This window comes from Ilyonectria robusta (assembly GCF_021365365.1).
Source record: "Ilyonectria robusta strain PMI_751 chromosome Unknown BGZ61scaffold_8, whole genome shotgun sequence".
Lineage (NCBI taxonomy): Eukaryota > Fungi > Ascomycota > Sordariomycetes > Hypocreales > Nectriaceae > Ilyonectria > Ilyonectria robusta.
In genome coordinates, this window is record NW_025764442.1 from 1,025,802 (window position 1) to 1,053,655 (window position 27,854).

Below are 27,854 nucleotides of genomic sequence, written 5' to 3' on the forward strand. Positions count from 1 at the left end.
GTGGTTGGCTGGCGATGGAACTTGAGTGAGAATCAAAAGGTGGCCGACCCGCCTCTTTGGTCGTTGCACAGCGGCTGGACCCCTGTAGAGAGGGCCGTCACTTGAGGAGGGAGCCTATAAGACACGAGGATTGGGGATATATGCAGGTACAGACGCGATGACGAGCTGGCGCCCGCGGCTGGGGAATGGGGAACGGCGAATGGGTGCTAATGTTTGCGGGAGGGCGGGAGGTGGTGGTCATGGCTGTGGCTGGAGAGCACTTAAGTTAAGTTACGGGCTGGTTGGAATGTCGCCACAAAGAGAAGGCTGTAAGTTCCCGCCTCCCCTCCCTCCCGCCTTCAACGGGCTGGGCGTTTAACGGGCTGGGGATGCGGGACCCTGAGACACCATTGTGTATAACCACTGGATGTGATGGAGATGAAGAGCGATATTCTCCGTATTGATCCACGCGATGATGTGCTGGCGCACGCCGGACAGCGCGGGATCTGGCTCGAGCCATCCCTCAGCCCCTGGAGAGTCGACAGCGTGTCAGCCCAATCTGGCGGCCCGCGATACCGGGTGCCGCAGCAGATGAAGCAGCGCGTTGGGCTCGTTTCAGCACACTTTTGCAATGGCACACGCACGTTACAGCACAATGGATGGAGGCAAGCAGGCAAGCAGGCATCGCGGAGCATGGATCATGGACGTTTTAGAGGCGTGGTGTGCGGGCCGCTGCTAATCTGCAGGGTCTAGATTACAAGCCAGGTGGCTCTCTTATCCAGGTATGGAGTACTCTGCATCTAATTAATATCGCCTCCTGTCTGCAGTAATTAGTTGTATGTGCCTAATCACTTCGTGTCCCATCTCAGACGTAGCCCAGCACTGGGAACCCTCCCCCCCTTCAGCCCAAAAAGGGAAAAGCAATCAAGTCCTGGCGGGCCATGACCAGGAAGCCAAAAGCAAGGAGCCAAGGCAAGGCTCCCAGACAAGGACGTGGAAATTTTGCTTTCGTTCCGTCGTCGCAGAATTCATTGCTGTCGCATGAGCAGACGGATTGGGCAAATTACTACATGCTAACTTAATTAATGTACTGGGTCCTTGTCGTCGATCTTGCCATGCCAACGTCTCGAGTTGGGCGCCAGCCGTGATTCAGATTCAGATTCAAACTCAGACCCCCAACTTCCCAAGCGTGACCTCGATATTTTCTGGGCTGGCGGAAGTGGTTTTTGTGTGTCTGTGTTTCGATCCATGCCAGAGTCCCATTCATCATCATCATCATCATCATCATCATCATTAATCCCTTGCCTAACCAGCCTGACCAGCCTATACCAGCCACCGCAGACGGCGCAAAAACGCTCCCCTCCCACCTCCCACCTCCCACCGCGCCTCCTACAGGCTACCGGCCACAGAAAAGGCTGAGGCCGCCCCTCGATCTAGAACACCCTTGCCTTGCCCCAGAGCCTGGCGCGTTTGCTCAGGGGTTTTTGGTTTTGCGGCGGCCGGCCAGAGAGAGCGGCGTGCAACGGACTTTGGAATTTTTGCCAACCTTAGTCTCAACGCCTCCAAGCTCAAGACGCGAGCGTCGTCTTTTTTCGTCCTTCGCCTGGCTCGCTGTCCCCGTGTACTTTCTCCCTGTACCCTGGCTTTTTCTCCTTCTCCAACTTGCCTGCTGTGGGATCCCCCATCCATGCTCCCGCAATTGGCTATCGCGGCCGCCCCTCTCCATTCATCGCGCCACGACCCTTGATGCATCGTCGAAGCAACCTACACGTCCCTCGCTCCCGGCTTTCTCGACAAACCCCAAACCTCAACGCCCACTCCAACGGCCACGTCCACATCTCCCCCTCTCCCGCTCCGTGCCACGCCTCGAAATAGCCGATCCTCTACCTCGCCGAGCCTTTCGGCCACGCCAACTGCGGGGGCCTCAACTCCTCCGTCTACAGAACCCTCGTCCAACTGAGGCCGACTTCTGTGTCTTTCAATGCCCTGGCAGCCTCTCCCCCGCATCGCGTTCGCCGTTGCGACCTACCCGTTCCCAGCCTCGAGTCCGGCCGACCTCCCGCTCGAAATCGGCGATGAGCTCTACATCATCGAAGAGACGCCAGACGGCAACTGGCTGCGAGGCTACCTGGTAGCCCCCCCCAGTCTGCTGGCCGGCCTGACCTCTGTCAAGGGTCAGACTCTGGAGGCTCGCGTCTTCAGTGGAATCTTCCCCAGGAGTTGTGTCGAGGTCCGCGAGATGCTTGGCGAGTCCGAAGATGGCGACGACGACGAAGACGACGACGTGACGAGTGACGGCGCCACACACACAACCGCCGACCTCCGTCCCGCAAGCGACTCTGCTAAGAGCGGCGTTACCAACGGCTCATCGCGCAAAAAGAGAAAGGATGGGGACCGGCTAACGAGCTCGAGCAAGGGCAGAACCCCCTTCAAAGAACTCCCTAATGGAACATTGGGGAGCTTGTCCATCCCCATCAAGAGAGACCCCGATGCGCCACGCCCTGCAGCCCCTGTCCCGATGCTGAAGATTGGAGACGAGACTCCAACGTCTGTATCGGAGCCTTTGATAGACGAAATCGCATCGTGCTTGCGAGAATGGCACTCGACCAACCTTCACCAGCTCCTCCTCTCTCGGCAATATGGCCGCCTGGACCAGCTCTCTCAACTCATCAGCAATCTCAACCTCCACCGCCAACAATTTCTCTACAATGTCCTCACCGCACACGAATACGAACGATTACGAGAACAAACCGTCTGGGATCTGGTTAGTGTGAATAAGCTCTGCGGAGGCGAAGTCATAGTCCGAGACCCTGAGGCTCGTGGCCGAATCCTCACGGCCGACGATTGTATCGTCAAAGTCACAAAACTGCAGTCAATCATGAGTCTTTTGGACGAGCCTCCGCAAGCAGCCGTTGAACTGACAGCTTTGCACCACCTCATGGTTGATGTCAAGGGTTTTGCTGGAGCTTCAGTCGAGGAAACCTCCCTCCTCATGTACCTTGTCAGTAAACCATCTCACGACAAGCCTTTCTCCCTCTCAGAGTCCTTTTCTATTGCGATACCCCCTGGCGGCTCCATTGGAAACTTGGCCAAGCACATCCCGACCCGGACCCTTTTCACCGATCTGTCCTCGCAGGATGTCGGTGACGTTCCATCTGCCGAGTCCGAACTCTTTCTGGTGGTCAAGGTCATGGCCTCCCAACCGGTTGCAGCCGCCAAACCGCCCTCTCGATCAGGGACTGCTCAGGCTGCATATCCAGGCTCACCCATGAAGCCAACGTCTTCTGGTGGAGGCAAGTCTTCTAGGAGAAGCATGATGTGGGGTGGCAAGACCTCGCGTTCGGGTTACTCCAGGGGCTCTCCGGCAGTAGGGCGGTTGGATTCATTGACCGAGGACGACGAGCGACCACCGACGAACGGAATGGAGAGCCGAGAAGGGTATCTTCCCCCGAGTACTGCAGGTTCGAAGAATGGAACCCCGGCAGAAACCGTCCAGATGTCACAACGTGCCGTTGGAGTTGGTATGTTGAGGCTCAACTCCATCATGAAGCAGCAAGAGGAGGTTGAACATGTTATGAGTATTTGGGCGGAATCACCAAGGTTTGTAATTGAGAAAGAGGCCGGCGATGATTGGGAACCTCTGATTAAGGAGCTACTGGATAACCCGACAGGACACTTCGAGAAATCGAGGAGAGGGGAACGGTTGCAGGTCCAGCTAAGGGGATTCAATCATGGCGACGCAGACTCCTTGATCAAAGCCACACCGACTCTGCTCTCTGGAATTTCCAAGACGAGCAAAATGGGCTTCTCTGGAGCACCCACGAAGCCTCGTTCAGACATTTATCTCACCCTCAACGATGCAGTTCTCGCCAAGCAGAACCTCCTGTCCCGATACGGCGGGAGTGCGATATCCATGCATACCAATCTGAACGCAGCCAACCTGCAGATCACTCTTGAAGTCAGGAAGACTACTGGAGAACGGATAGAAAACTGCATCTACACGTCATCCAACACTGAGGCATTGACTACCTTCAAGTCGCTGGTGACGGAGAGAGGCAGATCCTGGGGGCAGACCTTGCGTCTGTCATTGGCACTAGTTGATGTCTCCAACTGTCATGTGGTCATGTTTCTCTCTGACATGCCCAACCCCCCGTTCGCCGTTGCCCATATTCCGCTCTGGGATCACCAGGCCTTTATCCGTGACGGTCTACATGGTCTCTTGCTCTATAAGATAGACGAGAATACCTCGACGACGCAACCTGGCCCTTCTGGAAAGGGAGGATATCTATCTCTCCAATGGAGTCCTCGGGGCAAGGGTGAGCATTCGGCTGACGTTACCGGTCCACTTGCCACCCTGCGTGTGGAGACATACCTCTGCAGCACACGATTTTCACAAGACAGGGTTATTTTGGGGCTTCTAAAATGGAAAGAGATGCCCCGGGAAGATGTCCCATCAGTACTGCGGCAGTTGATCTTCGTCCCCGAGATTGAAGTGGTCAAGCTGCTCAACGACGTCTTGGACAGTCTCTTTGGCGTTCTTGTAGAGTTCACTGGCAATGATGAGTACGAAGACCTGGTCTTTACGGCCCTGGTTAGAGTCTTGGGTATTGTTCACGACCGAAGATTCAACCTGGGACCCCTGGTCGATCAATACGCGGAAACCCAGTTCAACTACCCATTCGCCACCTCCTGTTTGGTTCGATCATTCACCCGACTTCTTCAAAATCCTACTCACCCAGAGACTGCCCGAAAGCTGCGAGCCACCTTCAAGGTTGTCCGGCATATTCTCAAATTCATCACACACGCTCGAGGCCAGCAAAAGGAAAAGGAGGCTGGAATAGGAATCACCTCCAACACCACTGGTTTTACGCGCGATCTCCGGGCAATCTTCAAGGCTCTCGATGCCATGATGCGAAACCCTGCCCCCGCCCTCGTGGGCAGCCAGACCTTGGCCGTGCAGCACTTCCATCAATGGCTTCCAGAGCTCGCCGGCCTCCTGACGACGGAGGAAATCCTTCACATTGCAATCGACTTCATGGACTCGTGTACCGACGTGAAGGGCAAGCTCATCCTGTATAAGCTCGTTCTTATTATGAATTACGGCAAGCTAGACCTGTTTGCCCATCCGGATCAGAAGTCCGCCCTTAGCACCAACACTGTTCGATGGATCACCCCCCACTGGGGCCACGCCCCCGAGCTTACCGATCAATGGAGAGACCAGATCCGCTTGTGTTGCTCTGTGCTTGCCAGTCAGATTGACTACCTCGGGTCCAACATTCCCGACCACGTCCCCAAGATCATCGACTCTTACCTGTTCATACTCGATGCACCTCCTCGACCAAGAGGACGTTTATCTCTTTTGTTTCCATCTACCTACCCATTCCCTGCAAAACCTATTACCGATGACGTTCATTTTGACGAAGCATTGGTCGAACTTTCCGCTGTTTTATCTGCTATATCCAACACCTCCTCTGGAATGCAGGTTGAGTTGGCCGATGATGACCTTACTACGATTCTAGAGAACCTCCTCCGAGTGCAAATGAGCGTTCTGAAAGGGGAGGCGTACCCTTTAGAATGGCTCAGTGTACATATTCACCACCACAAGTCGATCATGCGTACGCTTCAATACTTAGCTAGCATAATGCTGGTTTCGTTCCTCCCTGATCCTGATGATGCAGAGAGCTTCAACACCGAACTGTGGAAACTGTTTTTCACAACCCTGCTCAAGCTTGTGGGCAGTACATCACTGGCCCTAGAGACGTTCCCGGAGCAGAAGCGAAGAGCAGTGTGGAAAATTGCTGGCGATGTCCGGGAGCATGGCGCGGATCTCCTGCGTAGGACTTGGGAGGCCATTGGCTGGGAGACCACTGTGGATGAGAGATCTCGATATAGCCTCGCCAAGATGGGAGGCTACCAAGTTCAGTATGTTCCGACCCTCGTCGCACCGATTGTCGAGCTCTGCTTGAGTGTGCACGAAGGCCTTCGGAGAATGGCCGTTGAGGTTCTCCAGACCATGATTGTCAGCGAGTGGACTCTGAGCGAAGACCTGTCTGTCATCCAGACCGAAACAATCGATTGCCTGGATGCCTTTTTCAAGGAGAAGCCATTGACCGAGAGCATTCTGCAAAAGCTATTCATCGGGGAGCTTCTGGAACGCTTTGAACCACTTGCAGATATTCCGGACGAGCCGCTGTACACTGCTGTGCGCGAACTTATTGGGACCTTTGACGAGTTCCTCGATCTTCTGGTTGCGGTTCACAGCAGCGACGGCACTGGCGAAGCAACACATCTCATCAACCGACTCCGGCTCATGGAGTTCCTCCGCGACATGCAGAAGGAGGAGATATTTGTCCGATATGTTCATCAACTTGCAGAGCTTCAAGCCGAATCGAAGAACCATGCGGAAGCCGGCTTGGCACTCCGTCTTCATGCCGATCTTTACGAATGGGACCCTGTCATCCAAACTCCTGCTCTTCCCGATCCTTCGTTCCCTGCACAGACCCAGTTTGAGCGCAAGGAGAGGATCTATTTTGACATGATCAAACACTTCGAGGAAGGGGAGTCTTGGAGCAATGCTTTGGCAGCCTACAAGGAATTGCAAGCACAATACGAGACCAACACTTTCGACTTTGCCAAGCTGGCTAGGACTGAGCGGGCCATTGCGACCATCTACGAAAGGATTTCCAAGAGCGACAAGCTCATTCCCAAGTACTTCAAGGTTGCTTACAAAGGACTGGGCTTCCCTGCCAATGTTCGAGACAAGGAATACGTCTACGAGGGGTCACCTACCGAGCGAGCCTCTGCATTCACCGACCGCATGCAAGAGCAATACCCTTCAGCCCAGATTGTTACCGGTGGCGATGTGGATGATGTCGAGGGACAATTCTTGGTCATCTCGGTTATTACGCCTCACCGCGATCCATCTCACCAGGTATTCCAGCGAGCGCGTGTTCCACAAGTGATCCGGGACTTCCTACTATCTTCACACCCACAGAGCTTCTCCGTTTCCACGAAACGTAGCACGGCGGGCCCTGTCAAGGAGCACTACGCTGAAAAGGTCGTGTTCACCACCGCCGATCCGTTCCCTACGATCCTTCGACGAAGCGAAGTTGTTGATACCCAGGAGGTCAGGCTTGATGCGCATGAGACGGCGTTGGAGCGAATCGTACGCAAGACGCAAGAGATGACGGCTCTCGAACGTCGCGTGGCGGACGGGGACTATGACAATGCGCAGCTATTACTCGATGCTGTGACCGTTTCAGTCAACCTCACTTCGGAGAATAGTGTTGCTTGCTATCGCCAGTTGCTTCCGGAGCCCAAGGAAGAAGATGGCGAGGACGAGGATGACGATGAGGAGGTAGAAGAAGTCCAACTGAGTCCACAAGATAGTGCTGTCAAGATGGCGCTCGTTGACCACGCCATCATGATCAAGAGGTGCTTGGCAATGTTTTCTCGAAGTTCAAATGAGCTCCTTAGCCGCAATCAGGAGGAGCTACAGATTTGTAAGTTTGACACCTGGTGGATTGGATTTCAGTAACTAATCATTGAGCTAGTCTTTGAGAGCAACTTTGCCCCCGAGATCGCGTACTTCGCCCCTCCGCAACCGCAACGGGAGACGAGCACCCCTTCGCCGACATGGAAACGGGCGTCACATTCTGAGAGCCCCAGACAGCCAATCAATGGGACACCAATTAATGGCGTCACTACCGAGGAGGCATCCGTAATTAGGCCAGTTTCCATGCGACAAAAAGGTGCACGATTGAGCTTCCTGGGCGGAAAGAAGATGCAGCTCGACCTGCCTCCTGAGCCGGAGGAGAAGGCTGTTGATGTAGACACATCAAGCACCCGCAGCCGCTCTTTCAGCAATACCCAAAGCAGAGACAACCGACGGCATAGTTTTTTCCGAACGCAGTCTCTCGAGGACAAGCATCATGACAACCATCACGGGGGCTTCGGTGGTAGAGGGAGTTTCGAGGTTCATGTTGAGCCATTGAATGACAAGCCAACCGAAAAAGCCGGTGGCGGCTTGACCAAGAAGAACAGTGTGCGAAAGAGGTTCAGCATGCTTAAGCTGGGCAAGAAGACCAGCAAAGGCACCGGGATGAGCAGCTTGGACGAGGAGTAGGACTACTTCCGGGCTTACTTTGGACGATACAATGTCGGCTTCGAAGCCGGCGCCACTACGGGCTCGGGAGTGATGGAGTCGCGATCCCTTCACAACCTTTCTCGATGATGGTGGGCAGGAACCCGTGCCTGATTTCCTTTCACTTCATCTTCGCTTCTTGCCGCGGCCTTTTTATCTTATTCCTTTTGTTGAAACTTATAAAGGCGGCAAGCACACCGCTTTGCACATAGCTTGACATGGACAGGGGAGGGGGAATTCTGAGCACGGGGATAGGGACAGACTGGGACAAGGGGGACAAAGAGTGTGAGGGATGTTTGGTTGGCGAGAAGTTGGTCGCCTCCCCCCGATGGAGAAACGGGGGGGTTCGGGATGTGTTGATACCTCGCCGCCCTCGATGATGGACACGGGCTGGCTTTCTTGTGCTCTCTTATTTTGTTTGCGTTCTTCCTGCAGCTTGGTGTTCTGGATACCTGCGATATTATGTATACCTAGTTTTGGAGGGGCATTGTCTAGAAAAAAGAGATCACTTGACGTTCTGGGATTGGTTTCGTCGCGTCTTGCATGGTTGGATCTGGTAAACTGCCACCCATTTTGGGTCTCGCATTAAGAGTATTGCTATTTCTACAGGTAAACCATCCAGTTAATACTACCCCAAGTACAACCAGGCCGAACTCAAGGCCCGACTTTTGGTTCTTTCCAACGTGGGAAATCTTGTGCGGATTCGATTCATGGAAATTTGGGGATGCATCCCAAACCCATTTGAGTAAATCAGACTGCGTGGTAGCGTTGGCCATGAAGATGGACTTAACCCAAGTTAAAGAATTGGTATCATTTCACTCGTAAATACATCAAAATGGACACCAGGGCTCCCCTCGTAGCTGTCAATCTATCTTATCACAACCCAAAACCCCCAGTAAATCAACAAAACATGACACTCAGACACTCGGTGCTTGTCTAGACGTATTCGCAAGTCACAGTGTTGTATCGTTGGTCTGTGTCTAGTGTTAGCGCCGCCGTAGGTATACTACTTTAGGGCATGCTTGGACTTACTGTTGTATAGAAGCGTGTAAGTTGTCGACGCGGAGAGGTAAACCGCCTCGATCTTGCAGCTAAGCTCATAGTACCACTGGCCGTCAGAACCTTGCCGTCTCGCCAACAGGTTCTCGGGAATGTGGCTGACGTCGGCCTCGACGTGGGATAGAATCTTGACGTTGTCGTCACGAACAATGGGAGCATCACGCATCGTCTGGTCGCTGTAGATGGTCATCTTGATTTTACGGATGCGGCCTTGGCTGACCAGGCCGGTCCAAACAAACGAAGTATAGAACGGTTCGTTCTCCGAGACTTGGTCGCTCTATGGTTGCTGTTAGTGAGATGGTTTAAGTGGTTGTGGCGTGGACACTTACTCTCTGGATGAACCACTCCATAGCGTGGATCTTATAGCACCCATCAAGACCACACCACTGTCGCTTGCTCTTGAGGTGCGAGTGGAGTTTCTCGTCGTAACGAGATCGCCACTCAGTACCATAGTGCTTTCGGGCCTTGCGGTTCTTGATCTTGACCATAGTAAGATCATCTGGAGCACTGTTGGCCAAGCCCTTCATGACGGCACCCTGGACAACCGCCTGCCAGGCGTTGGGAGGCTGCATGACCTGGATCTTCTTGTCGATAGCGTTGCGGAGGCGCTCCTTGAGGTAGTTGGACGCACCGAAGCCACCAACCAAGAGGACGGCACGGATAGGCACGTTACTCGAAGCGATCTGCTCCTTGACAAGTGAGATGACTTCTAGCACAACTGGCTCGAAAATGCCTTGCAGATCCGAGGCCTTCAGGGAGAAACGACCACGGCTGATGCCAAGAGCCTTGTTGTTGGCGAGACCACCCATAGGAATAGTGTAGGTCTCATCAGGTCCCACGTTTAATGCAAACTGGCGTTTGATCTGGGGAGCAGGTTAGTATTAAAATGAGGAATGGCCGGTTTAGCTTCAACTTACCTTCTTCTCAAACACATCTGTGGCTTCAGCCAACATTTCATCGTCAAAGCCCTCCTCCTTGCCTAGCTTCGCTTTGAGATACTTCTTGAAGCGCATGTCGAGGAAGGTAGAACCGCACAAAGCACCGGATCCGGGGGCTGCCTCCTGCACCTCGAGAATGGGCTTGAGGCCGGTTATGGTGTAGGAGATGAGATCGACAGTGCCACCTCCAGCATCGACTACGACAAAGGTGTCGCCAACCTTGAGGCCATGGGGATCAAGGCCGTGAAGGGCATAGATGGCGGCAGCCTCGGGCTCTGAGACCAAGTGAACGGGCTGCTTCGTCGCAGAGAGAGCAGCAGCGGCTTGGCAGGCCTTCTTGGTTTTGTCCTTGGCGAGGTCACTCCAAATGGCTGGAACGGTGACGACGAATTCGAGAGGAGTGCTCTGCACGATGTTGTCACCCAGCTTCTCACGAAGGGTGTACATGAGGTGGTCACCAAGTGCAGATATGTAGTCACTAACGAGCGTGTCGACACTGCGTCCACCGCGAGCACCATCGGCGCCGATAGCCTGGCCCACGCCCTGAGCTAAGGCTCTGAAGGAAGGGTCAAGGTCACTACGAGGGGAGTCAGTTTGGTATGACCAGAAATGGGGGAGCCAAGAAGCAAACAAACAGCTTGAACCACTTGATCGTCTCTTCCGGGGGTGCAGTCATGGGGATAGAGAAACCCCATTCGATCTCGTTTCCATTGTATCGGATCTGGGTGGGAACCTTGTCCGAAGACTCGCCCTCACGGATGGTCTTGCTCACCGGCCAAGTGGTGATGGCAGTTCGACGATCGGGGCGCTGGGTCTCGGCCCATGCAACACCAGAGTAGGTGGTACCAAAGTCGATGCCGACAATGATTTTGCGGTCGGTGATGTTGAGCTTCTCGAACTCCATTTTAGCTGGTGGTCCAGATGAATGCAGGTGAGACTCGAGAGTGGGACGGAGAGACGCGGGGGAGAGATATGAGGATTGGCGTAGGCAGCTCTCAAGCTTCCCGTATGCGTATGCGTCAAGCTCAGCTCGGTTCAGGCCCGTCGTTCTTTTGGTGGGGAGTGGCTGTCAAGTACGAAGCCTGCGAGAGACGAAATCAGGGACGGCTTGAGACCGGAGAGCAGAGATGGACGAAATATCCAGAAGGAAGATGGGTGTGGAAGGTAATTGGCGCCCGAAAGGCTTATGAATGAGGGATAGGTGAATGACGAGGCAGCCTAGGCCACCTCAAGGTAGATGCAGAAGTAAGTAGACGGCTTGGGAGGCTGATGTGAAAGTATCCGAGTTCCAACCTGAGGTACCTCTTCAAGCGAAAAGGTACCTTCCTTCCTGCCTTGGCTTTGCCCCTCACCCAGGTAGGTAGGAACCGAATACGTCGGGGACATGGTAGGGCGGGCTTGCGATACGTGGGTAGTGCAGTGTTTGGCGCCGTGGAAGTCACAACGCGGGGCTGCCTGCCTGCGTGGGATGGATGGTGGGATTGAGTGGGAGGAGGTAAATTTAGGTAGATAGGTACTGGCGACCTACAGCCTCCAAAGTGGTGGTTGAACGAGGCGAAGCCAGGCGGTTTCAGTGGACGAACAAGAAGCAAAGCCAGACAAGGCATCCACGGGGTGTGAATAGACTATCGCCAGCCCACCTCCTACCTAGCCCAGGCCGCCATAGATACATATGTTAGCCTCCTACATAGCACTAGGTACGGATGCCATGAATAGTACGGAGTACGACCAGGCTAGTTTAGGACTTGTGTTATGGTCCTAGCTATGGATTCTGCCTCACAAGGTGCCGGATGCCCTGGGGGCTCACACCCCTCCCCCATGTCCCTCCCCACACCCTTCCGCACATGGTGGTGGATGGTCGAGATGTGGGCCGCGCTCAGCCGCAACCACAGGGCGAATGCGGGTCCATCGTTCGGGCTAGGGAGCTCGAGAGCACCACCCGCCGTCAAGTGAGGGACAGCCGGCTGCTCAAGGTACATGTACTTCTCGCAAGGAATACCTACAGTGGGTAGGTACCTAGGTTCATTCTTCGTTCACCAGCAGCGAGGCATAATACAAATCTTTCTGCTGGCTCAGCTCCCAGGCCTCCCTCCAATTCCTGGCTGTGCAGTGTTGTCACCACTTGTTCCTGTTGAAGTACTTTCCCTTCCCATCCGGAAATCTGCCCTCCAACTTTCTGCCTGCCACCAACACATCCTCCCCTATGGCCGAATCTAAGAAGAAGATCGGGCACCCTCCTGCTGTTCCTGCTAAAGAGCCCATCGTCGATCACGAGAAATCCGAACCCGTTGCCGAACCCACCAAGAAACCTGATCCTCAGCCCGACGCGAAATCCAAAGCTGTGCCTGTGCCCGTGCCCCGCTCACAGGACGACATGGCAGGCGGCTCGAGCCAAGGCCAGATTCCGCTTGACGACATGCGGTCCAAGATGAACTATATCGATGCCGTCACCGGCTTTGAGGAGAAGGAGATGGGCCCTCCGCCTAGAAGCAAGCCTAAGACCAGGAGCATCTCTGAGAAGGATTTCGAGGGCAGCAGCGACCGAGACGTCGATCGAAACATGCTGATGGACCTGGACCCAGTCGCCAGTGCCAGCGTGGTTGACCTCCCGTCATTGGAGGATTTTGGCGATGCCCTCACCCATCAGGAGCCGCTAGCCCGGAAATCTACTCTCCAACCTACCGTCGAGGAGGAGGAGGAGCTAGATGACTTGCCCGCAGGCTACGAGAAATCTAGCTTCACCCGGCGCAAAGATACAACCTCCAAGGTCCACGAGGAGAACACGCGCTTGCGTCGCCACGCCCAAGACCTTTCCCGGAAGATCAACACCCTCATCACCGAGAAGCAGATTGCCGAAGAAAAGGCTGAGCGTGCCACCGAGCGCATCACCGAGATGAAGCAATCGTTGAACTCTGGCATGACCGACATTGAGCGTGACACCGAGTCCCTTGCTCGCGATTTAGAGAAGTCGAGGGAGGAGAACCGCGCCCTCCGAGAGCAACTCAACGATGCCCAATCGCACATTTTTAGTCTTCAGCCCTATCGCAAAGATCTGACTTCTGAGGAGATTGGTCGCGTAAGTATTTCTGACCACTTGCCACCATGGCGACAATACATCGCGAGCTGAGCTGACCAATGAGTACAGGAATACGATGCACTGGTCGAGCTGGTCCAGGACTGGGTTCAAAAGTTTATGGATCCATGGCTGGAGGACCACGCTGAAGGTGTTGAGAGTGTCTTGACTATTGCTCGAAAGCGAACCGCAGACGCCAACAAGTTCAAGAGGACCCTCCACCAATACCCCGATCTTGTTCATGCCTCCTCGTTTCCCGAGACGGATGAAGATATCATCGCGTCCATTATCCTGAGATATCTGCACGACAATATCTTCCAGGCTATTTTATACAGTGATATCCCCAAATACACCGAAGTCGTCAGTTTCATTGAGAATAGCATGCAGATGTCTGTTGAGCCTAAGAGAGGTATGTTGCCTCGTGCCGTTTCTCTCGCAATTGATAACGAACTCTAATAACTAATTCTACGCAGATCTCTTCTCTGTCAGAACCTGGACAGCTGAGGCGTACAATGCCCTATTAAGCTCGCCACCCTTCAGATCGGTGCGAGAACGGCGACGCAAGGACATGACGATTGAGCTATCGGGAATCCTCAAAGTTTTCTGCAAGAAAGATAAGCTTGGATGGTTCTATGATCAAATGGACGAAAACTGCGTGTGGCCGGCCATGAAGCTGTACGAGAAGCTGCAAGTGTCGACGCATCATTTCTACCTAGACTTGAACCCTTACATTATGTGGAGCTCTGGAGGCGATCTCAACGGATCACCCGAGTTCATTGACTCACTCAAGAACCTGGACTGCCGCAACATATTGCAGAACCGCAAGGCTTTCAACTTGGCCAAGTTGGACCCGCCCCCATCCAAGAAGGAGCTCTACCATCGTCTTCTCAACGTGTGCACAGTTGTGCCGTCGTTGTACATGCGGCAGATCGGGCAGAAGGACTCAATCAAAGAACCCATGGTGGTACGCAAGCAGCAGATGCTTGTAGCTTGGGGAGATGAGGAGAAGCGGAAAGCGTTTACTGAAAAAGGGGAGAGAACAATCGTGTCACACCTCTTCCACGCCAAGAGCGAGCGTCAGCCCGATAGCTGGACGGCGCAGTTTCGATGGGGATAAGTTGGGAGAGCCACCCTCCCAGTGTTGGCAATGCTGATTGCGTTGATGGTATGATGATGAGTTGTCCCGATTTTGTTTTGATGTTTTCCGCGTTGTAAGGTACAGCAGACGAGGATTTGCTACACTACCCTTAGCTTTGCGATGGATGATGCGTCATATTCAGATAGACTGGATGCGGATTGATATTTTTGTGAACCTAATGTAGAGCGACCATTAGGGTAAATCAAATTGCCCTTATTCTTCACAATGCTATCGAGAGCCTACGGAAATCAACCATGTGATATTGCTATTAGAGCCCAGGTGCCCTGCGTTGGTACAAAGACACGGGTGTTGATACATCCTCTAATGTTTTAGGGCCTGAGCCTTGGTGCACGTATATTGTTTTAAATACCTCCCGCGTCATTTCCTTTTTGAAAGGGTTTCGTTCCATGCTTTCCAGAACTGATGATCCCAAGTTGGTGTACACTTCACCTTTGCAGGTGGCTCAACAGCCCACTCGAATTTATCGCCGTCAAGGTCCTGCCTCATGACATGATCCGACACAAAGCCCTTGGCTTTCTTTATCTTCTCACCCTTTTCCACCGAATACTCCAGATTCACAGTGGGTATCACGGCAATCTTCCCTAGGCCGTGGAACCACATATCCTTGCAAAACAGCTGTGGTTCCCCCTGTTCGCACTCCTTCTTCTCTTTGTTTGCTCTGCGGAAACGCAAGCCCTCTTTGGTAAGTATGCTGGCGGCGAACGTGACGGCACCGTTCCAGCATGAAAACGCTTGGAAGGGACGGTTCCCGTAGAATCGCGCCTGGGTCTCTTCGGCATTCCAAAAGAGATTCCAGGCCGAATTCCAGTTCCCGTCCGGCGGGATCTCGAAGAACGAGTCGCCGTTGATACCACGCGCAACCCAAACGTCGTAAAAGGTTGGGTCTTGGCCGACGTACGTCCAATCCATCGCGCAAGTCATTTTCGCGCCCAAAGCAGTGCGCTGGAAGAGCAGTTCGAGAATGTCCTCGGCACAGATAGCGATGTCGTTGAGGAAGAGGGCAGTGGTCGTGTCCGTGACTCGGTCGGCGTGGTCAATCAAGGGCCGAAGGGCCAAGTTGCGAAGCTCGGCAAGCTTCTGGATGCGATCGCCCTTTGAGGGGTCTATGGCGGACGGCTGAAAGAAGTAACTAGCACCAAGTTCTTCGATATTTCGTTTCATGGCGGTAAGGACATCATAGGTACCATCTGGGGAGTGACCTTCAACGATGGATAGCGCGCATCGCCTCGGGCCAAGGAAGCGCATTGCCTCGAGGATGCTGCCTAGTAGGGTCGGCAGGAGTGTCAAACACTGGCGGAGGTCCAGTGCAAAGAAATACTCGATTGATGTGCCCTCGTCGATTGCCTTCAGGTCACTGTAGCGTGTCGAGTTCAAATCTGGGCACTGAAGTCGCGCAAGGTTATGCGCTTGGTTGTCCATGATGGCGTCAATGTAGGATGTGATATTAGACGCTGGTAATATGATGCCTGTGGCGATTAGTCTACACTGGATTTCTGGAGTGAGTGGAGGCTATCATACCGTCTTTGATAACATCTTCATTAAACGATTTGCTGGAGTTGGTGATGTCGCTAGCATGTTGGATGAAGTTGCCAGCTTCCTGAGTGGTGTTGCCAGAGTCGTGGGTGTTTTCGCCAGCATCATGTGTGCTTTCGCCAGCTTCTTGGGTGTGATTTGTTGTCGCAATAGAACCTGCACCCGTGAATGAAGGCAATGGAATGCGGCGGAGCTGGTCGCCGTCGAGATATAGACCTAGCGCCAGCAAGAGGAAGAGCGCGACAGGCGCTGATAGCAGCCATAACTTGCGACGCATTGTGCGACCCCGACGAGAAACTGACTGATTGAGTGCCGAACAAAGAATCGAGGCCAGGGAAGAGTGGTGGTGGATTGGCCAGGTAGGAGATTGTATGTCTTGGGTGTTGTGAACCACAATGTGTCCTAGGCGCCCTGCTTTCACCAGCTCATGACGATTGGTTGAGGCGATCCCCATAGACCCTGCAAGCCTGCAGAACCAACACACCAAAGAACGCAAAATGGAGGGGTTGGCCATGTTGTTTTAACCTGGCGCACTCCGGGCGCAGGGGCAATCAACCAGCCTGTTCTTTGTGACTTTGTGTCCTCGTGTCTTCCTACATAATTCAAATATCGATCAATATTCTAGGTGCAAATAGCGATGCTCATAACATATAATGACATCCTTCCGATAAAATATCAATTCACTTGATGCTATATACTGCCATCTTTCCTGAAACGGCTCCTACCAGCGCAATTGGCTAGCCAGCATTGCTTGAGCGGCACGGATCTGGTCGACTTCCGCCTCTGCCGCCGACAGTTTCGCCAACAATACCTCCTCTGACTCCGGCTCTTGGAAGTATGGCTCGTCTACTTCGCATGTCGTATTTTCCTCGGGCAATTTCCCTGTATCCAGGAAATCGCGCACATGCTGAGCAAGGCACGCGGATACAACTGCCACGGAACAATGGCCGTAGCCCTTGACTTCAACCAGTCGCGAGCCAACAAATGTCTTCTGTGCGTTCTTTGCCGAGACCAGCGGGCAGATTGGATCGTATGTAGTTGAGAGCACCAGCAACGGATGGGCAGTCTCGACGCGGTCGCGTGGCGTGAAGTTGTGTGTTCGTGGAATGAGCCATTGCTGCTTGGCATAGTATCCTTGGTTCGCGGAAAAAGCAAACGAAGACGAGTTATCCAGAGGTGAGAGAAGATCGACCAGTTCCTGCCTAGTTTGGGGCCAATATTTTGGGCCTGATATCCCGTCATTGAGCATCACAACATCAAGTGCCTCGTCCGTCAAGTCGAGAGGGTTATTAGTGTTGTATGTCAGAAAAGCACTTGTCGCGTTGCCACGCATCATCTCCGCAAGCCGAGTCGCAAAATCAAACCAAGTAGACGGTTTGTACATGTGGGCGAAGACTGCATTGATCCACAGGGATTTATAGTCGAGTGTTCCATACGTCGTTGTGTTAACGAAGACAGCGATCGGGTCCTTTTCAAAGCCACGCAAAAAGTCGACCACAGTAGATTGCAGCTGTTCTTTGGTGTCGGCAAAGCCTGATAAAGCGCACGTCTTTGGTGACTTCATGCACTCGTCGAAGAAGCCATCAAGGACATTTTGAGTATTAGTGAAGTCGTCTTGCAAAAGGAGCGACGTATACCATTCAATCTGGTTGACGACGCCGTCTATAATGATCCTCTTGGACCGTTCTGGGAAGAGCGAAGCATAAGTTTGGCCAAGCAGGGTGCCATAACTGAAACCCCAATACACCATGTCCTGCTGGCCAACGGCGTCCAGGATGCTGTTCATGTCGGCTGCTGTCTGTGGGGTATTGATGTATTTGCCGTGCTCGCCCATGTTTTCCTCACATGTCTTGACATAATTTTGTGTCCAAGCATAACGTTTCGCGCTGTCGCCAACCAAATCGTCATCCAAATCCAAGGCGTGTTTTTCACGCATCGCCGCGGTCGGATAACAAGACGCACGAGGTTGTGATGAGTTGACACCTCGGGGATCGAATGACAGGATGTGGTAATTCTCTCCGACGATGCGATTCAACTGCTCTCCCCTGCGGTACATGAAGCTGAAGCCGCTGCCACCAGGGCCTCCGGGGTTCACAACCAGGTTCTGCGTGGCATTTTTGCCTCGAAGGCGGATGAGCGGGATGTTGAAAGTCTTGCTAGCAGAATTGACTGCATCAAATTGATCCATGGGAACCTTGATTTCTCCACACTCGAGCTCGTGGTTGATGATCTGACCACATGGTTTCCATTGGAGCGATTCTCCTGGATAGCTGCGAGCCTCTCCCGTGTCGACCGACCCGTCTGAAAACCGCAGAAAAAAGTTAATACCGCAAAGCAACCCGAGGCCCACGATTGCGAGATTTGACCACAGTTTGCGATTCGATTTGGGGCGTACCGCAGCAATCTGCGTGGTGAAAAGTTCTTTCCCCTTCATTGTCGCGACGCGTAACTAGGAAGCAGAAGAAGGAAGAGGGTTTCGCACCCGCGCAGAGTCGGCACGTGTGTAATTAATCATCCGAAAGTACGACAAAATTAAGGTCACCTGCTCATTCAAAACACCACCTTCTCGATCCGGGTGGTGCTCCGCACAATTGCTATCCATATATATTTTTTGGGCTTGAATGCGAGTCGCTTTCAAACGAATTATGTACGGAGTACCAACCGAGTAGGGAGTATAAACCATGTCGGATGTAATGGGTTCACCTTGTTGACTCTGCGTGGGGTGATGTCATGTCGAAGGTTGAGTGGGTACCAACGTAGGACAAGGAGTATCATGAACTTTAGCCTCGTCCCCTTGAATAGAGAGCACCTCGAGGATAAGGACCCCCTGAGAGAATCACACAGCCGAGCTGGCGGATAGTTGCCTGTACGATTTCTGGACTGTCGGCTCGCTTTAGCGACGTGCTGGGCGGACTGGGTCGCAAGGCATTTTCGTTCGCTTGACATGTCATGACAATGTTGCCAGCTGGGTAACTGGAGGTAGGTACCTTAGGTGCCTAGGCTGGTACAAGCTATCGCGGGGTCCAAGCTCCAGCCAACACCAAGGTACCGGTACAACGCGGGGCTTTTTCCGGGTTGTGGAGTGATCTAATAGTGGACCACGCTACCTGCATTTAGCGGGCGAGGATACGGGCGTGTGTGTAGGCACTGCACCAAAACAGATCCTGGGGGCGCAGCACCTGGGCGGTACCACGAAGTACTGGTATGCAAGGCATCTCGACCGCTATGGCCAGGCGGGCGGCCAGTGGAGCGTGGTTCGCCCTGCTGGGGAGCCCAGAGAGTCCTCTTGTCAATTGGCACTGCGATTGGATGGTAGAGGCGTCAGCCCAGAGCGGGGATGGCAGCTTCCAGCGGTTCGCCTGCCTGCCGCAGCGGTGTTAGTGTGCCTGGAGTGCCTCGACCTCGAGTGCCTTGAGTCACGGACTCCAAGCATTGGCCAGGGAGGATGTCAACTAACTTAGGAGTGGCCGGCAGCGAAAGGGAAAAAGCCTACTACGTAGTAGGTACCTAGGACGCACCGGCGCTGGAAGTGCGGCCAAGGTTCCATTTGGAGGCTTAAAGGCTTGAGGCTGAGGGGCTCCCAGACCCGTAGGGCACGAAGCTGGCCAGCGTCATGGCTCAGTCAGTCACCAGTGCGAGGCCAAGGTATCATGCGTTTCCGGGCGTTGTTGTCAGGCAGCTAAGCCGCCTCTGCACCCAAAATCTTGACCAAACCCCCAACTCTCCATGTCCCCCTTCTCCTCCTACCAACCCACGAAGTACCTTTGATCGAGTTCACCCAAGCCTCGAGCATTGCGCTTCCAGTCTTTAACTCTACTTCACATTGTTTATGCTCTGGCTCCTTTACTTATGCGGTGCCGTGTTGGACACTCTCGCAGCGTGGCTTACATCTACTTACGCCTGCTCCACCCACCTGTATTTTCAGCTACAGCTTTCATAGCTCCCGCTCTGTAGCAGACTGCCTCTCCTGCCTGCCGTCACCCACCTCACCCACCTCCTCCCCCTCTTCTCCTTCTGCTCCCCCTCTTTCCCTTCTCTTTCCTTCCCTTCCCTTCCTCGTCTCTTCTTGAGCTCTCCTTCGTTTCCTTCCTGCCTTGGTAGCTCAGCCAAGACATGTTCCGGAATTTCAAGAAGAGGGCGAGCACCGTATTCCGCAAGAAGAAGGCGCCAGCCACACCTGCAGACCCGCCTCCCGACTACGACTCAACCATTACTACTGACACATCTACAACAAACACCAACACCAACACCTACACCAACACAAGATATCACACTATCGCCCCTCCTGCTCCGCCGCCTCCTCCTACGGCTCCATTGACCCAACGCCGACCATCACCCCCAATCGAAGTACCGCCTACCAGAGACGCAAATCCTCGGAATTCTGACACCTGTAACACAACGGTCGTTCCTGACCTTGACTCTTCGCCACCTAGTAACAACATGCTGGCTAACGGGGGGTTTTACGGGCGCATCAACCCGAACATCATGGCCGGCTTCGGTGACGACGATGATTCCATCTGGCTGGTCGACGACGAGGAAACGGACGAGGAGCAGCGACGCGAGAATGATGACGAAGACGAGGCATCACCGGAGCCTCTGGCAGAGACTCAGTCTCAGGGCAACTCTGACACGCGCTCTGAGACTCGGTCTCACCGGTCACGGAGGTCACAACGATCTCAAAGATCTCAAAGATCATCCAGCGAAGAGGTGTCTATCACTCTTGCTCCTTCACTTAGCACCCAGGAACAAGCGCCATCGGCTCCCTCTCCAGAATCGGCACCACCAGCCTTTCGCTACAATGTCCCGGCGCTCCTGGATGACGATGAGTTCGCCTCTTTTAGCACCACCACACCCGATACACCACCCCCAGAGCCAGCGCCCGTGCGCCGACGTGGATATGCTCCCATCTCAGCATCCATCCTAAATCTCACGAACATGGATGTAGACGATTTGGAGGAACCCCCCAAGGCGACCCCAAAGCCGCGGGACGTGGCCATTCAGCACAACACCACGCCCCCTGCCTCTTCATCGAGCTCTATTAACCCGTACGTTGCCCTCCTTGAGCAGCGAGACCAAGCCATGACGGTGGCATACCTCCGCCGACTGGATCAGTCTGAAGACGAAGTAGCTGATGATTTGCGGTAGGTCCCCCGAAGCTCCCCCAACCCAAGTCTCGATCATGCCAGGAACCTTCTAGTTGAAGTTTTCTGAAATGTGCTCTCTTCTCATGTCGTGTTCCGTGTCATTTGTCGAACATACCCCTTGTGGAATTTTGGTCTTTTCATCTTCATCTAGCAACCCATTGCCTGCAATACTTATTTTATACAATGATACTAAGATATTTCCCTCTTCCCAGCTTTGGCCAACGATATCAAAGGGCCGTCGATACTCCAGATGTCATCGTGACACGTCAGCGGGTGCCCGCCACTACCGTGGTAGGAGACTTAGAGTGTGTAGTCTGCACTGAGACCAAGGGCGTGGGATTCTTCCCTCGCTTCTCGATAACTGCCTCATGCACTCATTCACCGACTACATGCCTTGAATGTATTCAGCTGTCTATTGAGTCAGATATGAGTAGCAAACTCTGGACCGAAATTAGATGTCCTGAGTGTCGCGAGTTACTAGAGTATGCTGATATCCAGCGCTTTGCCAACAAGCAGACTTTCGTGAGGTATATTCACCCAACAATTATTATGTGAGCCAGGACTGACCATAGGATAGGTACGAGACATTGGCCCTCCGTGCAGCCATGTCAGAAGCCGATAACTTCGTCTGGTGTACCTCTGTCTGCGGCTCTGGGCAGATCCACGAATCGGGTGAAGATCAACCCATCGTCACTTGCTTACACTGCGGCCATCGTTCTTGCTTTCACCACAACGCTCCCTGGCACGAGAATCTCTCATGTGAAGAATACGACCAATTGCTCGCTGACCCTGAAAACTTCCGCTCTCGGCTCGAGCTAGAGAATGAGGCCTGGTCAGAGTCTCAGCGAGCTCAATTCGAGGCCGACAGAGCCATGGCCCAGAACATGCTAGCTGATGAGCAGGCCGAGATGCGTCGCCGAGAGGATAGAGCCCGGCAAGAGAGGGAACAGGCTAGAAAAGCTGCCGAGTTGGTTCGCAAGATCGCGGCCAGGCGGAAGAGGGAAGAGCAACAGAGTGAAGCTACCGTTAGCTCAACGACGAAGCCGTGTCCTGGATGCGGATGGGCAATTGAGAAAAACGACGGCTGGTAAGTTCAACCCCCAATTTTCATAGTAATATGATAAGCTAACACTTGTTACAGTTCACACATGACTTGTAAGTTGCTTATAATTTCTACCCGAGTCCTCCCTTTTTGCGCCCCGAAGCCTGCCCCGTTCCTAAATGGTGGGTTCTTGCACCAGCTTCTCCCTCCTACATTTCAAGAACATTAACCCAACCATTCCAGGTCTCAAGTGCAAGTGCGAGTTTTGCTGGGGGTGCTACAATGTTTGGAGCCGGCGGCACAACATCAACTGCACGGGTGGACGCTGATGAGGCAGTCGGCCGTGTCGTGAGCGCTCAAAGCGAGAGTAACTAACTCTCAACAGGCCCTGCTTGCAAGTACCAATTTTGTTATGAATGCGGTGCAAACCACCGAGAAATTATAGCAGGCGACAATACCGCACACAAGGAGACTTGCAAGTTCCACCCAGATAATATGGAGGAGGAGTGGAGCTAAATGGGCAACGATGACGACAATGACTCTTCTTTGTTACGATATGGTGTTGGGGTGATACTGAACTTTATGGCCTTGTACAATTGTTCCATTTTCTTGTTTTTGGATACCCTTCGGATTGGGGTGGTGTTGATAGATGTCAGTGGATGTTCATATTGAGCATGCAGAAAGGAACAAAACGGATACGGAACGAATATAGCAGATAACACCAATCTCTTATTTGTTGTTCCTGATAAACATGACAGAGGCCAGGGAAGCAAGACTCTTCGTTATAAAATAATCAAATCCGTTGACTTAGAAATGCGGGCAAGTTTAGGGGGAAGGATATCGCTTTGCTTTGGAACTAAGTTACGTCACTATTCTACACTGGTACAGATGGCACGACAATACATGGCACGTCTCCTCGGTACCTCTATTTCGTATTTCCTCTTCGCCAAAAGACTTCCCTCTCTCATGCAGCTGTCAATTCGGCAATTCGGCGTTCAAGTTCGGGCACCTGTCGCAGGCGAACTTCGAGCTCCTCACGCTCATCCTCGAGCTTCAGTCGGCGGTCAGCATCGAGGCGGGTAAAGACGTAGTTACCCTGTCCATCGAACTGCAGAATGTGGGTGTGATACTTCCACAGGCTGCGGCGGTGGCTGACGGTCATGAGGGTGATACCAAGGGCCTTTGCCGTGTCGTACATGGTCTTCTCCGTGTCGAGCGTGACGCTGCTGGTGCACTCGTCGAGGATAGCGTAGCGGGGGCGGTGGTAGAAGAGGCGCGCCATAGCGACGCGCTGCTGGAGGCCGCCTGAGAGGACATCGCGCCACTCGGCCTCGGCGTCCCAGCTCTCCTCGTAGAGGTCGACGAGGTGGTCGAGGCCAAGCGTCTTGAGAATAGCAAGCAGGTCGGCGTCAGTAACGCCGCGGGTACGCATCTGGCGCAGTGAGTCGGGGTAGATGATCTGCTGGCGGAGCGAGCCGCGGGACAGGTAGGGCCGTTGGGGGATATAGAAGATGGCATGGAATGGAGGCTTGTGAACAGTGCCACCATAGACGGGCCATAGGCCGCCGAGGATGCGGAACAGGGAGGACTTGCCACACCCATTGGGGCCAACGACGAGGAGGTGGTCGCCATGCTCCAGGGAAAAGGACAAAGCCTTGATAAGCACGTCACCGTTGGGGGAGATGATAGGCCTGGTGAGTTGCTATTAGTATGCGTAACCATTTTGCACGAGATTTCACTTACACGTCGATGAAGGTAATATCCTTGCTCTCATGGACTGTTCCTCGTCCCTTGAGGACCGACTCGTTGCCCTCGGTGCCTGATGACGAGACGAGCTTCTTCTCAAAATGGCCTGACTGCACATCGTCCATAACATCAAGGAGTGTGGCAACGCGAGACGTGTATCCTGCCAGCTCCATAACTTCCCGGTAAGAGAACATGATGCGGCCAAAAGCATCTGAGGCGGACAGGAGCATGCGTCGGTTGGTTACGAACGCCTCAGTCCGATCACCCATGTTCATAACGATGTGTCCTGGCATCTTGATGAATACAGGGCCACTGCAAAGCAGCAGACCCAGGGCACCCCAAAAGTACTTGATGACGAAGTCCTCCATGAAGCCGTGGTAGAAGCGCCGCCGTAGGATGTGGTTAACGTGCTTAATGAGTGTGAAGTAGCCCTTGTCGAGGGTATCCTTTTCTGCCCTGTGACCGCCGTAGAGGGCAATCTCCTCGCTGTAATCGATGAGGCGCGAGTGCTGGAAGCGGAATTCTCCTTCGAGCCGAGCTTCATCGGCGACGTACTTGCCGAATGGCGGGGTCAGCGCCCTCATGACGTTTGCCGAGAGTTGCACAAGGAGTGACATGAAAACGACACCCTCGCCACCAACGCTCTTGGAGAGAGAGTAGGTGTAAATGGTCTATCAATAGTTAGCAGGTATGCGCAGGATGGTGGAGGAGTCAACTCACCATATCCAGCATGGGTTTTGCCAGGTTGCTGTAGAGCTCGGCGAGGCTGTTGGAGAACTTGGATACATCGACGGCGATCAACTGATCCGGGTTCTTTATTCGGTCATCCAGCGCCGAGATGCCGTAGAAGGTCAAATTAGAGAGGTACTTGTCGTGAATGTTCTGCGTGAGACGTGTCCGATACTTCAGCGACAGCTCTGCTTGGTGATATGATAGCTAGTGGGCGGGTCAGTACATGTTAAATCAAGTTGGGTTGGTTGCGATGCTCACCATTGAATTGGTGAATGTGGCTGGCACAGCAATCAGCATCCACCAGACGATGCGCTTGAGAAACTCCTTCCCATTGCCCTTGACGAGGGCCTTGACGATGGCACCGTCCATCTCAGCGACGCGCAGGCTGATGAGTGTCCTCACCACCAAAAAGAAGCTGTGGCTCATCAACAGCCTGGCCTCTTTGCTGCGCCATCCGGGGACGACGATGCGCAACAGGCGCAGGAGGGAGCGGAAGAAGTCGCGATTCAGCTCGACCTTCTTCCGAGGCGTCTCCTCGCTGCCGCTCGACGTGGTACCGCGGCGGGCGGCGCGGTTGGCGGCTTCGCGTACGGAGGCGGCCTTTTGCTCGGAGATGGCATGGCGGATGCGGTTGACAAGGGCGAGAAAGAGGGTGATCCAGACGGCGCGGGAGATGCGGGTGCGGTTCGAGACGTAGAGCCCCGTGAGGCGCGAGACGAGGCCGCGGAGGGTGCGGTCTCCGGGCAGGGAGAGTTTCGACTGCGAGGCCATGGCGGCGCCGCGGGTGCGAAAGGGGCCCGGGAGGTCGCGGGGTGGTGGAATTGAGAGTGGACGGTGGCGATGGCGATGGCGATGGCGGTGGTGATGTTAGTGAGAGAAGTGGTGGTGGTTTGAAACCGGGGGTGCAACGACGTCACGTCACGTCACGAGCGGCGCATCGGGAAGCGGATTTCCCAAGAACCGGCAAGGAAAGGACGACGGGGGACCGCGTCTATGATACCTATCTGGCGAAGAAGGGCGGAGAGTCGGTAAGGGTAAGGTAGAGAAGCTGCTTGGAGAGCTACATGGCTGTCAGCGGTGGTCATGGTTCTGGCCCTGTTCCTGCGACTGGCTCGTGAGTCGACGTCCCAAAGCTCCTCCCTCGGCCGAAGCGAGTCCGGGGCAGGTCAGGGCAGCACCTCCCCACACTCAACTCCTTCCCGTCGGCATGTGATAGACCTTTAACAGTGGAGCATGAGCGTCTGCCCCGGAATTCCACCCGCCACACTTACGCGACCCCGGATGTGCACCAGCCACATTCCTCTCTTATCCGCAATCACATCTCATGCGCCACACCTGGTGGGGGGAGGCCCGGATTTTCTTGCCGTCGCATCGCGGGGCAATATTTTCCATCTCTCGTCACACGGCCTTCACGACCCAACTCTCACTCCCCGAGACGACTGCATCCCGCCGCCAAAATGTCCGACGACGAGAACCTCTCCATCTACGATGAAATCGAAATCGAGGACATGACCTGGGACGAGGCCATGCAGGTCTACCACTACCCCTGTCCTTGCGGCGACAAGTTCTCTATTGCCCTCGACGATCTGCTTGACGAGCAGGACATTGCCGTCTGCCCCAGCTGCAGTCTGATGATCCGCGTCATCTTTGATCTGGTGAGTCTTTCAATTTATTGACATTCCTTTCCAACCTAACACCCTCTAGGATGATTTGCCACAGCCTCCTTCCTCTGGCGCTTCCGGCGGCCAAGTTCCCATCGCTGCCTGATTACCCCAAGTCGCACACGACCGACCTTGAACAGTCGCGCCAGCTCCCCGAGACTTCCGCTATCAACAAAGAGTCTTTGCCAGTGGCATTTCGCTTCGACCTCGAGTCTGCACCTACGAATATCCCGCCTTTGCCCTGAAAAATTGTTGGGCATGTGCTGAGGGATCAGACCCAACCGAGAGTGCATTTACTAAATCACAAACGCCTTTATAATATTGGATATCGCCTCGGCGCTCTGGGTACGAATACCAAGGAGAGGACTATTAGTCTGCTATAGCAAGACGTTAGCGAGCGACTTTTGCAGTCAGCCCACGAAGCATAGCACATCAGGATATCCTCGAGGCACATGACGAGGAGTTCGGTACTTCGGCTGAAGTCGCGGCAATCGATATACCCTTATATGGAAACAAATTCAGCTCCGAGTCAAGGTAGGTATCTAACCCTGTATTGAATGGAAAGGGGAGCAGGAACGTCACATGTAACTCCTGCCGTCCATAGCGAACAGCAAGAAGATGGTACGAAACACAATTGCAATTTATCTTGCGTGACAAATCACTCCGATCCTGTACCATTTATCCACGAAACTTGATGCCATTTCACTCGAATGAAGGCACAGTTTGTGGAGTGCGAGAAATTATTATGTTGATTATGGGTATATACTATTATTATTAATGTCGCGAGGCGTTGTTGCCCCGGGGAATCCTGTACCAGCCGCTTCCAGTCATATGCCGAACGATCTGACCATGATATCTTGTGTATTGTATTCCGGCCCGCCCCAGTTTCTCTTGCACATCACTTCATAACTTCTTCAATCCATCACTTCATCTTTACAGGACAACAAGGCCTGCAGCAACAAGAACCATCAGAGCAGCCAGGGAGCCGCGTGTGTTCTGGGGAACAGCGCCGCCAGTGACGGGGGGAGCCCCAGTGGGAGTGGTGGTGGTGGTGGGGGCGCTAGGGGTGGTGGTCTGGTTGGAGGGGTGTGCTGTTTCTTGTTAGCCCTCATATCCAAACAACAGGGAAAGACTTGAGTTGGCTTACTCTTCGAGGTTGGTACAACGGGATACACTGTGGCAGTGGTATAGTTGCTGTAAGGGGCGGGAGTAGTCACGCCGGTGACGGTGTCGACAGGGACCACGTAGGCGGTCGCGGCACCGGCGAGAGCGATAACGTGGGAAAAACGCATGGTGAATTGTTGGTGTTGAGAAGGGTTTTAGAGAGTGGATGTGTTGTGTTGTGGGAGTGTTGTGGGAGTTGCGTTCAGGATGTTGGTTGAAACGAGAGACGAGGCCAAGAAGATGAGTCTTTAATGGCTTCGGGTGTCAGAACGGATAGTCTTTGAGAGTTGGGAAGAGAAGATGCTTGTAAGCCAACTTCCAGAGTCGGAGGAACTATTGACAAGTTATATATCTATCCCAGGCCTCCAAGCACGCCTTGGCCGGCTTCCGCGCACCAACATGATAACGGGTGGCTTGCATCATCCCACCCGACCCGACCACCGACGTACATGCAGTCATGCATGGTACATACCGTTAGTAC

General features: G+C 53.7%; 9 protein-coding genes across 9 annotated transcripts; 4 read left to right on the forward strand and 5 right to left on the reverse strand.

Moving 5' to 3' along the window:
- Nucleotides 1–1,960: 1,960 nt before the first annotated feature.
- On the forward strand, nucleotides 1,961–8,104 carry BGZ61DRAFT_349951 (uncharacterized protein; the record flags this gene model as incomplete). Its single annotated transcript, XM_046240184.1, has 2 exons — nucleotides 1,961–7,481; nucleotides 7,533–8,104. The coding sequence occupies 2 exons, from the start codon at nucleotides 1,961–1,963 to the stop codon at nucleotides 8,102–8,104; spliced, it is 6,093 nt and encodes a 2,030-aa protein (XP_046105433.1).
- A 954-nt stretch (nucleotides 8,105–9,058) lies between these two features.
- BGZ61DRAFT_531714 (uncharacterized protein) lies at nucleotides 9,059–11,023 on the reverse strand (the record flags this gene model as incomplete). Its single annotated transcript, XM_046253758.1, has 5 exons — nucleotides 9,059–9,096; nucleotides 9,155–9,458; nucleotides 9,511–10,044; nucleotides 10,099–10,696; nucleotides 10,755–11,023. The coding sequence occupies 5 exons, from the start codon at nucleotides 11,021–11,023 to the stop codon at nucleotides 9,059–9,061; spliced, it is 1,743 nt and encodes a 580-aa protein (XP_046105434.1).
- Nucleotides 11,024–12,685: 1,662 nt separating this feature from the next.
- On the forward strand, nucleotides 12,686–14,309 carry BGZ61DRAFT_350793 (uncharacterized protein; the record flags this gene model as incomplete). Its single annotated transcript, XM_046240269.1, has 3 exons — nucleotides 12,686–13,195; nucleotides 13,265–13,601; nucleotides 13,666–14,309. The coding sequence occupies 3 exons, from the start codon at nucleotides 12,686–12,688 to the stop codon at nucleotides 14,307–14,309; spliced, it is 1,491 nt and encodes a 496-aa protein (XP_046105435.1).
- Nucleotides 14,310–14,708: 399 nt separating this feature from the next.
- BGZ61DRAFT_531716 (cryptococcal mannosyltransferase 1-domain-containing protein) lies at nucleotides 14,709–16,161 on the reverse strand (the record flags this gene model as incomplete). Its single annotated transcript, XM_046253759.1, has 2 exons — nucleotides 14,709–15,817; nucleotides 15,870–16,161. The coding sequence occupies 2 exons, from the start codon at nucleotides 16,159–16,161 to the stop codon at nucleotides 14,709–14,711; spliced, it is 1,401 nt and encodes a 466-aa protein (XP_046105436.1).
- A 316-nt stretch (nucleotides 16,162–16,477) lies between these two features.
- Nucleotides 16,478–18,441, reverse strand: BGZ61DRAFT_450071 (Alpha/Beta hydrolase protein). The gene has a single exon (XM_046245693.1). The coding sequence runs from the start codon at nucleotides 18,316–18,318 to the stop codon at nucleotides 16,606–16,608; it is 1,713 nt and encodes a 570-aa protein (XP_046105437.1). The 5' UTR covers nucleotides 18,319–18,441; the 3' UTR covers nucleotides 16,478–16,605.
- A 1,201-nt stretch (nucleotides 18,442–19,642) lies between these two features.
- BGZ61DRAFT_223080 (uncharacterized protein) lies at nucleotides 19,643–22,735 on the forward strand. The gene is made up of 5 exons (XM_046238121.1): nucleotides 19,643–20,929; nucleotides 21,241–21,555; nucleotides 21,606–22,115; nucleotides 22,170–22,183; nucleotides 22,456–22,735. The coding sequence occupies exons 1-5, from the start codon at nucleotides 19,998–20,000 to the stop codon at nucleotides 22,584–22,586; spliced, it is 1,902 nt and encodes a 633-aa protein (XP_046105438.1). The 5' UTR covers nucleotides 19,643–19,997; the 3' UTR covers nucleotides 22,587–22,735.
- Nucleotides 22,736–23,034: 299 nt separating this feature from the next.
- Nucleotides 23,035–25,319, reverse strand: BGZ61DRAFT_493379 (ABC transporter transmembrane region 2-domain-containing protein; the record flags this gene model as incomplete). The annotated part of the gene is made up of 4 exons (XM_046250643.1): nucleotides 23,035–23,761; nucleotides 23,814–24,487; nucleotides 24,537–24,752; nucleotides 24,807–25,319. The coding sequence occupies 4 exons, from the start codon at nucleotides 25,317–25,319 to the stop codon at nucleotides 23,035–23,037; spliced, it is 2,130 nt and encodes a 709-aa protein (XP_046105439.1).
- Nucleotides 25,320–26,005: 686 nt separating this feature from the next.
- BGZ61DRAFT_531720 (diphthamide biosynthesis protein 3) lies at nucleotides 26,006–26,315 on the forward strand (the record flags this gene model as incomplete). Its single annotated transcript, XM_046253760.1, has 2 exons — nucleotides 26,006–26,203; nucleotides 26,253–26,315. 2 exons carry the CDS (start codon nucleotides 26,006–26,008, stop codon nucleotides 26,313–26,315), a joined length of 261 nt encoding a protein of 86 aa, XP_046105440.1.
- A 653-nt stretch (nucleotides 26,316–26,968) lies between these two features.
- On the reverse strand, nucleotides 26,969–27,695 carry BGZ61DRAFT_450079 (uncharacterized protein). The gene has a single exon (XM_046245694.1). The coding sequence runs from the start codon at nucleotides 27,499–27,501 to the stop codon at nucleotides 27,178–27,180; it is 324 nt and encodes a 107-aa protein (XP_046105441.1). The 5' UTR covers nucleotides 27,502–27,695; the 3' UTR covers nucleotides 26,969–27,177.
- Nucleotides 27,696–27,854: the final 159 nt, after the last annotated feature.

What these genes read in the sequence shown, in the direction of transcription:
- BGZ61DRAFT_450071 (XM_046245693.1), bottom strand. Translation starts at nt 18,318, where the DNA reads ATGAAGGGGAAAGAACTTTTCACCACGCAGATTGCTGCGGTACGCCCC.
- BGZ61DRAFT_223080 (XM_046238121.1), top strand. Translation starts at nt 19,998, where the DNA reads ATGTTCCGGAATTTCAAGAAGAGGGCGAGCACCGTATTCCGCAAGAAG. An exon ending in TCATCGAGCTCTATTAACCC is followed by an intron (nt 20,930 to 21,240) that starts GTACGTTGCCCT and finishes CCCTCTTCCCAG; the next exon opens with CTTTGGCCAACGATATCAAA. An exon ending in AACAAGCAGACTTTCGTGAG is followed by an intron (nt 21,556 to 21,605) that starts GTATATTCACCC and finishes ACCATAGGATAG; the next exon opens with GTACGAGACATTGGCCCTCC.
- BGZ61DRAFT_450079 (XM_046245694.1), bottom strand. Translation starts at nt 27,501, where the DNA reads ATGCGTTTTTCCCACGTTATCGCTCTCGCCGGTGCCGCGACCGCCTAC.